Raw genomic sequence first — 11,907 nt, 5'->3', positions numbered from 1 at the left:
CTTCTCTCTGTATGTGCCTGTAGGTGGTGTTTTCTAGAATTAAACAGACTGAGCTCACCAGTGCCTGGGAGCAAGGGAGCCCTGCCACAGCTCCAGTTCTCTGCTTGGAGGAGAGCTGCTCTCCAGCATCTTACCTGCTCAGTGTCAGGAGTTTTTAAAGATAGTGTGATAGAGGGGACATCTTTACCTCCATCAATTTTCTCCTTCACGCTTGAGCTCTATTCAAGTTAAACTGTGAGGAAGAAACAATACTGAGAGATGTTTATCTCTTTGTCTTTGGTTAGGACTTGCTGGTCCCAATAAATTTTCTGAAGTATTGTAGCAATTCCCAAGTATTCCTGTATCACCATCACCTTTCTACTCTATCCAAATGGTGGCTACTCAGGTGATCTTTGCTATAAAGGTGAGAAGGTCAGACATTTTATATTTGCCATTAGGTTAATGCTATATTGGCATTAATTCTGATTTTCCTGCTGCCCTTTTCCTCTCTTGCCCACTCGTGTCGCTGTTATTCTTTACTGGGTGGAGCACACTCACTACTTTATTAGTCTTTTTGTATCTTTTGATATCATATACCAACTGACAACCTGTTCCTTCTGCCTTGTGTACGACAAATACATTAATAGAGTTGATTGGAAATGTCATACAATTTTATTTAATTCCCAGCGGATTCTGTTTTTTTGTGTTGTTGTACAGTTATATTTTTCTGGGAAGAGTCTGTTTGCATTTGTTGTTGATGGTGGAAGTGAGACTGAAAATACAGGTCAGTCTAAATAGAGCGTAAGTCAGCAAGGAGAAAAGAGCTCCGCTGGAGAAAATGGGCTGAAATTAAGATCAAGGTGCAAGGGAGTCTAAGGATGTGAACAGGTCCAGGGTGCAAATCAACCTGTGCGTTACTGCCCCTCGGTTACAGAAATTTCCCTTTCTCTTTGCACTCTCTGTCTCTCTTTGCTGGATGTCATTGCTAATGGGAGGGATTCAGCATTTTTAAATTCAATTTTTATGTTGCCTGTGCTGGTTGGTTCTTCACACACATTATAACGCACATATACAGATAGTATGTTGGCTAAAACTTTCAAATATCTACCTTAGGAATGAAAATCCCTGCTGACATTTTCTGTACATTATCCCAGTCCTTTCTGTAACATGTCCTGAGTTTGTTATAATCCTGCACTTCAGTTTCTGTACTCCCTGTTGTTGCCTGTTTTTTTTAAAAGAAATATTGTTTGCTGGAGAGCTTTCTTCACTGAACCTTACTTAATAAAAGTTACTGTTTTTTTGAAGTGTTAGTCTGTTACAAAGCATCTCTTTGTAAAGAGCAATAATAAATGTTACTTCACTCAGATCTGCTTTATCAGATGCCTCCTCACACAGCTAGAGAGACGGCATGCCTACCAGCTCATAGCTGGTTTTATCTCAGGCTGGTTTTTGTCTTTATGGAGAGAAGATAAAGTAAAATGGAGAAGCCTTTCCAGTAACAAACACATCACCTAAGTCCAGTTATATGAAGGTCAGTAAATCTCGCCTGAGTTGACTGAAGGAGAAGCAGCTTGTGTCTGTGGGTCACTTTTCATCCATCAGGCAAGATACCTGTTGGCTTGCAGTCTTGTTGGCATCAGGTTACTTAGCCCACCTTCAACTGCTAACATAACTGGGAACAATTTTCAGAATGGTATTGAACACGATATTTTGACCTTTTCTGGAAGGGGAATCTGCTAGTAATGCCTGTCATCAGTTTTTGTGTCCATGTGTGCTTCTTCAGCTTTACCCACAGCTGATGATGGATGAAAGGCTGAATTAACTACATCTTCTCTTAGCACTGGTATGGCTGCATTAGCATCAGTCCTCCTGAAGCTGTAACATAGAGTAATTGAGGCTCTTTTCCTTAATTGGGACCCAATGGACGTTTCAAAATGGAGATTGGTGGGTGACACATGGACAAACCAATTAACACAGTGCTAACCATCCCTTTCCTCACCTGTTCCCTGGGAAATGGAAGAATGTGGAAGTAGACTGTGGGAAATGGAGGGAAGCCACAGTCCGCAGCCGCTGCTTGGGCTGCCGGTCTGCAGTGCCTCTGCGCATTCATTGACCTGATCAGTTTCCACCTGTCTTTCAGTATATGGTTTGAAAGAAACTTGCTGTAAAAAACCCACCAAAATCCCCTCATAATCAAAAGGGGGTTGAAAAATGGCAGCTGGGCTGTGAGCACATTTTGTCTCCTGAGTTTCTCAAGTTTGTTAGTGTCAGTGAAACCAGAGGAAAAATAGTGTAAGTTCATCTATCAACATGTACCCTTTTCATTTGTTCTTTTCATCCCTGCTTTCTTTAGGCTTAGATTTCCGGGACAGTATAAAATTTAGACTGTAAAGTAGATTAAGTGTGATACTTATTTATTTTTAATGGCTATAGGTGTTTGAAGTGTCTTTTTTTTTGCCTATATGGTGCCAAGATTCTGGATTGCAGCAGTATAGAAATGTCGGAGTTTTTTCTTTCCACAAAGTTGCAAATTGCTCTAGAGTACCAGATTTTTATAAATGGGGTTAAATTAAATCTCTGCTTAGTACACAGTGATTACATTTAGGACAGCTTGTACGTTAGAAGAGACACATTTTTAGATTCCCAGCCTCACAATTACACTTTGATTTTATTTTTTTTTTGCATCTGCCTCCACACGGATTTCTGTGCAAACACAGAATTGTGACTCCAGCTGTGGACTTTGTCAGTTGAGTCCTAGCATAACTTCAGGTGTGGTTTTTCTCTTTTAAAAAAAAACTTCTAAAACTTTATACAAAATCTTATTTATACACTTTTCTTAAAATACTCCTGTATTTTTGTTGTGGGTTGGGGTTTTTTTGTTTGTTTGTTGGGTTTTTTTTTAGTTTATAAATGACCCATTTATGGTGAGGAAAAACTTACTAAAGATTCTTCAATAAATGTACGTGTGAGGATATAATGCTGTTGTACAGACTTACACAGACTCCTACAATTTTCTGCAATAGTCTTGTGTGCTACTAGAAATGCAGTTGCACTCACATTCACCTTTACAGTCTACCATTGCTCTGGAGAGTCAAGAAAGTAGGCAGTCATGTTTTATTGATAACATTTCTGATGTTTAATTCTTAGGTGAGGGTAAGATTTTACATCTTGCCCTTTGGCTGTTTATCCCTCATTACAGAGATGTTTTCACAAGTTTTTTGAAAATCCAGGTTTGCTTGCAAAGTATTTTTTTTTAATTAGAAATAGATTGGTGCGATGAATTGACTTACCAGTTGATCGTCATTATGTTGGCAAGCAAGATTTTATCAAAGTACCCCAAAGAATGAAAGGGAAACTCTATAGCAGGCACAGACTGAGGGGATAAGTCCACTTACTTTCAAAAGCAGCAAATGGATGTCACGGTATGTCAACAAGGAAAATACTGATGGTCTTACTCCGTAATGGATACAGAATATTTTTTAATTCAGTGTTTTGGGAAAAAGATTTCTAATTACTTTGGGTTTGTGGTAATAAATGTAACTTAGATTTTAGTTGGAACTGGCTAGTTGTCTGATCCGCAGAAAAATCTAGATACTGTGCTTTCTGAATTCACCTTATCAAAAAGGTCTGCAGTGTAAGTTTAAATAGTTTAAAATGTTGGGAGCAGGAGGTAGAAGTACCAATAAACCAAATAATTACATTGGAATTCAGTCTTTTAGGGAGTTGCTTTCTTGGACAAGTTTGTAAGTCTGAGTATTTCATTCTTGCCATCTGTCAACTGGGGGCTGCGTATGGTACGCTGAAATCCTTAGATGAAAGATGCTGGAAGTATAAAAATCTATATGATAAAGATGGTGTAATGCCAAATCCCAGCAGAGAGGTACGTTGGAAAGATTTGATGCTTGAATGTCTTTATGTCTTGTTAATGTGTGCCTGTTTAAGAATTGCAGGGTTGCAGAGGGGAAGCAGTTACAACAAAAATGTTGAATAACTTAGCGTAAATGTGAAATGAGTAAAATAAGCCTGGCCAGCTAAAGCAGTACCTGACTTCTCTGAGGTGAACATTTATTTTCATCACTTGTTCTGTTATTTGAATTCTTCCTTTTAAATGACACTCTGACATCTTTTGTATAAATTATGCATATTAATGTAATTATATTTACTTGTAGGTGGCTTTAACCAAGAGAGCTGATCCAGCTGAGTTGAAAACAATATTTTTGAAGGTATGTATAAAGTAAATATTTTACTCTTTTTGCTTAAATTTTTCATATCTTTTTCTCCTTTATTGCAGCATACAACTCTTGATAGTTTTTCCAACCATTAATCATTCACTGTATTATTACCATGTTAGACTTAAATACCATTATCAGAATTGAACAATGCTCACCAAGAAGTCAGATACATTCCTGAGTGATTATTGTATTGACTCAGAAGAAGTATTACTATCTTAGAAAAAAACGCATTGTTCGGAGAATGTGGTGGGAGTTTCAATATTGTTCCTACACATGGTAAAATGTTCGTGTAGACACCTTGCTGTTAGACCATTTGGTAAACTTTCTTCTCCTGTCCTTGCTTCAGTGTTACCTCTGCTTCTCTAATTTGTAGAAGTGTTGGGAAGATCACCTTGTGAAATGGTGGCCATATTTGTTATTTAACTAAAATTCCTTCTGTGTTGGCCTGCTGTAGAAGTATGCAAGTAATGAAATGACTCGTGCCCTTGCTTGTATACTTGAGAGATGTGTGCTTTAGTGTTTTGCTGGAAATTGGCTTTCTTTGACCCATTTCCTAAATTTAAATAACTATTCCTAACCTTCCTAAGATTTATTACTACAGTGACTGTATTAGTTTGGTAGTCTGGTATGAAAAAAGAGTTCAGAAATTGGTGGGTCTGGAGAATATGAGGTAGGTGCCACAGCGCTGCAGGGAGCTGTTGTATCTGAATTATTTCTATGAAGGTGTTGAGTGCCTAAGAGAGCTCATACGTTTCCAAGTTCCTCCTTCCACCTTCCCTCTCTCCAGCATCATGCCCCACTCTCTGTGCACTTCTTTGCATGTTTTCCATTGTCCCTTGTGAGCTATTATTAACCATATGTGTAGGTGTCACTATGTATATTGCCAGTATTTATAGTTTTATCATATACTGCCAGTATTTATAGCTCTGAAATCACATTTTCAGTTGAGAAAGCCAGGATTTAACTTAATAAGTCCTGGAACTTAGATCTGTCAGGGGAGCGAAAAAGCTCTTGAAAAAGAATTGGATAGTGTGATTTTCAGAGGTAAATGCTTGAAGAACAGGAGCAAGGCAGCAGAAAAGTCAGTCAGGGAGTTGACTGCTGACCCAAGAAGATGGTAGCATTAAGGAAGGATATAAGCACAGTAGAGAGAAGCCTGGTACCCTCTGCAATATGAGGCGGCACCCAGTTGTGGGGGAGGGCGTTTGGTTGGTTGATTTGCTGAGAATAGTGTGAAAATTGTTTCCTACCTGCCTGTGGGTATTCACTTCCCTTGCATTTCCGAAGATTTTTAGCTCCCTCATCTTTCAGTTTTAGTGGATTGAATGGGTCATGGTCGAGCTCACTAAATACCACCTCCATCTCCTTTTTCTTCCTTCTCTGCTTCCCCTTCCACTGAAAAGAAGGGGTGTCAGTAAAGTGGAGTAATGAAATATCTGCTAAACATTTTGTTCAGTGTAATACAGAAATTGTCATGCTACTTAGTATTGAGAAGGAAAAAGGATGAGTGAATAAGGTATGTTGTTTTGTGCTCTACAGATAAGCAATGGGCAGAGTGTTAATTAAGCTGTTTCAGATGACTGTAAGTGATGAGGCCAGTGCAGTTGCTTCTGCAGACTGTGGGACCTTCACTTATAAATAATTTGACAGCCATTCTTCCTACTTCAATTAAGAATTAAAAAATATGATTGCGAGGTAGGAGTAGTACCCACTGTGTAGAAATAAATAGGAAGCTATCAGTTTAAATACAGTTGATTACACTCAACTTCTAACATAGTTAGCACATCAAACCCCCAATAAAATGTTTGCAAATCTTATTTAAAATGGGGTTGAACTGGTTAATACTTGACTATCTAAAATGTATGTAAATAAGTTACCAAAAAGCCATTAAGTACTATTGTATAATATCAAATTCTCTGTGGGTATAATTGCCAAAGTGGGGAAAAATACAATTGTAAAGAACCATTTTTTTAAATGTCTCTTCTCCAAAACCAATAGAATTGATGTTTTTCTCTTTTTGTTATGATAATTTCCAAGAGTAACTCTACTTTTTCTAAGTCTTCTACCATAACCCCTAAGAGATTAGATTTTAGTCAAAGTGATCAAGCTGACATTTTCCAAGGTCATTTTCTATATGTAGTATAGAGTACGTGATTGGATTTCAAATACACTTGAGTAAATCACAATGACAAGAAACAGGGGGACACTGAAACCTTGTGCTGTTTTCTGTTATTGAGTGCCCTAGCAGGGGGTTAGCCTGGATGAAAAAAAATGAAATATAGAAGCATAGGCTGCCTGACTTATTTGATTTGTTTCTCAATAGCAGCTGTGTTAAAAGTTTCTGAGGCTGGGAATCTGAAAGATTTTGTCTCCCTGCAAATGATTACATTGAAATCAATTGATCTGCTAGTTCTTATAGAAGTATACAATTCAAAATTCCATGCAGTGTATCAGCTAGAAAGCTTGCATTACGAACAGCATCTATTGAAACAGGAATCCTTAAATGCTCACCAATATATAGATGCCAAAGCAAGTTACGTTTTGTTTGGGCTTGCTTCTCTGAAGCCTTGTTTCTTGAAGATACTGCTGTACTTGAAGTCTGTATTTATATAGCACTAGAAGAAAATAATCTACTTACTGTTACACTTTGGCATCCCTCTGAGAGTTATATGCCTACAGCAGGTATAACGGTACTCTGCAGGCACCAGTGTGGCTCTGTGAAATGAAGATTGGGAGTTTCCTTCCCATCGTGGAGACGTAGCAATGTAAAACAAAACATGTGTCTTTGAAGTACGCTACAAAATAGCAATAGGCATCTAATTTATTTATTACTTTAGTGTGGATAATGCACTGTGGGGAGCTGCAACAATGGTTTATCATCCTACCTTGCCTTCAAAAAGAAAAAAGAATTTAATAAGTTGCTTTCCTATTCTCAGTGCACATTTGTTATCCCAAGACAGACCTGTTTCTCTTAAAGCTAGTACATGGTTCTGCAAATGCTGCCTGGGATTCCTTTTCCTCTTAATTATGTCTTTATCCTTTTTCTTTCCTTAAAAACATTTTTAGGGTTGATTTCAAATTTACCCTTCTACTGAAAATAGGGCTTTAAATTTTGAAGGATTACTGAGGAATCAGGGCAAGGGTAGTAACAAAGGCAATTTAATTTATTTATGTATTATCTTCAAAATATTTTCATATTCAAAATATTTTCATATTCCTTTTCCTTGATACGTAACATGTTACTGGAGGCTTACCTTGGGAGCAAATATGCTTGGGTCTGTCAACAGCTGTTTTCTGGAGTAACATGCCAATAACTATGGTATAAAGAGGGAGTAACATATTTGGTAAGGTGTCGGACCTCTTTTCTTGTTTCTGCAGTGTGCTGGACTGTTGAAGTTTTCTTGTTTTCTCTTATATTTTTCTGCAAATGCTATTCTCTGGCCTCCTTTCAGCAGTTCAACCAAGGAGGAGTATCTGTAGGTTCTCCTTTACTTAGGGACCAGCTGTGGCTGAAGGTGATGCTGTGGAGTTCCTCCAAAACAGCACCCCCAGGTGGACACTTTTGTGGGATCATTTACTCCAGTAGCACTGCAGTGTCATTTCGCAGGTGTAAATCAGGCTTCTCATCCTGAAGGAGAATGGCTACACAAAGAAGTAATTTCAGATAAATAAGATATACTGGAGTATCCTGTTTCTCTCAGGGTTTCAGTGGGCCTGAGATGCCACGTACATGTTTACAAATGCGCACGTGCTTCTTGTTCTACTTCAAAAAAACCCATTTGGTACTGGAGCATTTCTAGGCTACCATGGAGAAATTGACATGATAAACAAAAAAATGATGTATCTGCCATTTTTCTGGCTGAAAAGCCAAGCCTTCAGCTGCTTGAGTACTCCCCACTTACTCTTTCTTGTTTGGGTGTAGGCTGTAGGTTCTTCAGAGCAGAACTGTCATCTGCTGTAACATAAGCCTGCTCCTGGTTAGAACCTATGCGTAGTGGTAGTAAATGCCTGGAGAAGGATGTATTTTAGGCACTAAATATTGTATTCATTTAACAGTATGCAAGTGTGGAGAAGAATGGCGAATTCTTCATGTCTCCTAATGACTTTGTCACACGGTACCTGAAGATAATTGGAGATGGTTTGCCTAATGCAAGCACTGTACAGCTCCTTGCAGGTGTGGTGGATCAGACAAAAGATGGGTAAGTGGTTTTTTTTGTGGTTTTGTTTGGGTTTTTTTGTTTGTTTTCCGTTGTTCATTTAAAAAATACAGAACCATTCTTCAAAACATCCTGGTCCCTGAAGGGGTGTGGGGGGGTTGTTTTGGTTTGTTTTTTGCTTTTTTTTTGCCTGCAGGTGCATAAAGGAATACAGTATCTTTTAAGTGGACAGAGTAGAAACAATGTTTTGGGCTCCATGTACCATTTAGCTGAGCAAACCATTTTGTGTCTACTGTGTATTTTTAATTCATTGAACCTTTCATGTTTGTTGGCTGGCTCCCCGAACTCCTGCTTTTCTTTCCTTCCGTGAGTCTCTCTGTCTCCGTTTACTTTATGAATCTGTCACAAACACATTCAAATAGCAATCCAAAATAAGTTTAAATGGTGTAGGAAGAGATCATAGCAAAAAAGTGCCTCTGCTTTGTTTTGACATAGCCCTGTTAAAGTTTTTTGCCACTGTTTTTTCCCTTAAGAGGGAGGAGGAGCAACTAAGGTATTTAGGGAGCCACTTTGCAATCTTGGGAAGACAGCAGTGAAGTTGGTGCACATGGTTTGCATTTGAAAGGCTGACTTTGCCAATAGGCAAGATTAGCTACCCCTACATCTTCCTCCCCCCTTCTTTAATGAAATCTTAGCTTTTGCTTTTGGTACTTGCCCAGGCAAGCTGTCTCTTCACCCATATGAATGCATTTTTTGAACCCTGCCTTTAAAGTATCTTTAGAGAAACTTTAGAATAATTAGCTATGGACTTAAAGTCTGTAGTTGTGGCATTTTTAGAAACCAGAAAACTTCAGGCATGACTCATATCAGTGGTTACAGAGAGTAAAATGTGAGATGAATAAAGCATGACTAGAGAATGCAGGCTTCCTAGGGAACAGATGCATGCATAGCTGAGAAGGTTTGCTATAGTTTGTGTGCTCTTTTTTCTGCTCAGCCAGCCTCATGCATCTGGTGGCTAGGGACCTTAAACCTTGCAGATGAGTTAATGTGATGATTGTTGCTCCTGGTAAAAAGACTGTGTAAAAGGCTATATTGGTAACACTGGCATGATGGCAGCAAGAAAGTGATGGCTTCAGATAGTGTTTGACTGAAAACGTTAAACATTTCTCAGATTTCTTCCCTTGGTTTGGTGCCTGCAAAAATGGCATTTTCCAAATTGCATGGCTTCAAATCCATTTTGTAATAAGAAGACTGAGAGTATAATCCATACCTTGTGATTTGGAACTCCCTCACAAGCAGAAGCTGGTGTCAGGAAGAGCAAAATGTAAAACAGTAGCCTATGTGAACTTGTTGACAAGTTGGGATTTCATAACTTGGCGCGATCTTGTAGGATTTTTGCGGTGTAGTATTGAGGCTTCTAATTGCTGCTTTCTGCCATGGTTAAGGACTGTTTCTGCAATCCAGACTGCAGTGACAGGGGACTACATGTTCCTAACATTTCTTTGGAGAGTCTCTTCTGGTATTCAGGCTGTCTTCTTGTTTAGCTGCTACACTATGTGTGAGAGAATGGAGAAAGTTCAGAACGTGATTAGCATCTATCTCTCTAACCTGGCATTGTAGCATTTTTTGCCATGTGTTCAGGCACTTGTACCTTGTTCTAGTGGTGTATAAAGTAATTCTCAGTGTGATTGTCTGAAGGGTCAATTGCTTTTTGGTTCCTGGAATGAAATCTGCTAGGGATATCAATAGGACCTACTGGTTTTCTTCTATTGAATTTTTTCCAACTTGGCAGTCCAGACCTCCTAGTTTTAAAGGGAAGTACAAAACTGCTTTTGTTAGTGTTCATTTTTGGCTGGTCAGTGTTTAGAGACTTACACGTGTTTAAGGTCATGAGAGTCTGTTCAATAATTTAGCTTTGTTTCTAGTATAAAATAGAAGGCAGCTTGCAAGAGCAATGACAAGTTAATTTTGTTATAGTGTTAGTGGCTTAAAGTAGTGTGGTTCTGAAAATACTGCTACGATATTTCTAGAAGCATTTATCCACTCTCTTGCTCTGAAGAAGCATCTGTTCTTCATGACTGGTGAGCGTGACCGCTCTTCACTATAAAGGTCTGAGCCCAGAATCACCAGGGTTGTTCCTAGCACTTTTTAAAATGCTTTTTAATTCCTTCTGATTTTGGTGAGAAGTTAGGTGTAGGTACCACGTGTAATCAGTGAGAAATACTAAAATGGGTAAGTCACACGGGAGAAAGGCAGAGACAGCACAAGAGCTTCTGATTCATGAGCAGAGCAAAGGAATGGGCAGAGTTGCTTACCCCAGAGCTGAAGAAGTCCTGAATGCAAAGTGTAAAGAACAGTAGCTCTTGCGTATAATTTCACTGTGGTTGCTGTGGACAAAATCTCTCGTGTAGCTCTAGCACAATTCCTGCATTGCCAGATGTTCAGGATTCAAGGGTATCTACAGGAGCTGCTGTTGGTTTGACAAAGGTACGAGGCCTCTTAAGGCAGACTCTGTCATTGAATGAATATCTGTTGCCATGGGAGCAAGTTTTGCCTCCATCTTAAGTCAGGGCATAGGATTATTTGGAGGTAGGCTTTTCTTCTGCCCTCTTACGGAGGCATCTTTTTAAGGTTTACTTTAAGAAAAGGAAATGCTTTTCTTGCCAGTGGCCAGAGAAGCCTTTCAAAGTAGTCAGTCGGTAATAACACAGATTTTTAAAAAGTGTTATATGGTGTGGCTATAGTCTGTATGAAACAGGCTTAAGAGCCTTGACTGGTTCCTGGCCTTAAGCTTCTCATTCCTAATTTTAGTTCAAAAAATGCTTCATTTGGCTTCAGGTGGATCAGAAACTCCCTGAAAATACTGTGGCTTTCTCAAGGCCTGTCAGCAACAGGCCAGGCATTTTCCTGCCTACTGTAACATATTGTTTTTCAGTCTTTTGTTGTCCTTTTAAACATCTGTCTAACAAAATAAGTATTTACTGCACATCTTTGTTTGGACTGTAGTAACTAACACTTTACTGAGAAATACTGTATGCTTTATTTTTAGAAAGGACAAACTATTCAAAAATAACACTTGGAAATGCCAGCATTTCCATTATTATTGGATATAAATTTATCCTCTAATGCACCAATTTACACTATACTTAGTTTACCTGGGTTGCAGCGTAAAATAATAGATGTAGCTTCAATTTGTGTCCCATTATGTTATCATGTTTAAATTGCTGATACAGTAAAAACATATGCATTGATTTCTGAAGAAACCTCTTCATCATTGCATTTGTATGTATGATTACAGTGGTAATGGCTTTTTTTCTTTGCTTGGCTACATGTGAACTTTCTCTGGTGGGAATGCATCATGTCTGTGTGGTGCCCAGATAACCATGGATGTGAGCACCAAAAGAAGCAGCACATAAGAAAGGAGAGAGTAGGAAATAGAGGGTTTGCTACACCATACCCAGTTGTTGTGTTTGGACTGTAGCCTTTGTGTGTATGTTTTTAAAATATCAAGATTTCAGTCTTTCTGAATAAGTCGTGCA

General features: G+C 38.6%; 1 protein-coding gene across 1 annotated transcript in view; it reads left to right on the top strand.

The window, feature by feature from the left end:
- Positions 1-370: 370 nt before the first annotated feature.
- The window catches only part of SLC25A13 (solute carrier family 25 member 13), a gene marked incomplete at its 5' end in the record, with an annotated part of 83,282 nt that continues 71,745 nt past the window's right edge, over positions 371-11,907 (top strand). Inside the window, 3 exons of the mRNA XM_082479780.1 lie at positions 371-403; positions 4,149-4,202; positions 8,268-8,410. Of these exons, the coding sequence (XP_082335906.1) occupies positions 371-403; positions 4,149-4,202; positions 8,268-8,410 (230 nt within the window). The remainder of the gene's footprint in view (positions 404-4,148; positions 4,203-8,267; positions 8,411-11,907) is intronic.

Source organism: Vanellus vanellus (genome assembly GCF_965231255.1).
Source record: "Vanellus vanellus genome assembly, chromosome: 2".
Taxonomy (NCBI): domain Eukaryota; kingdom Metazoa; phylum Chordata; class Aves; order Charadriiformes; family Charadriidae; genus Vanellus; species Vanellus vanellus.
The sequence above is the reverse complement of the archived record's forward strand: the minus strand, read 5'-3'. Positions and strand labels throughout refer to the sequence as shown.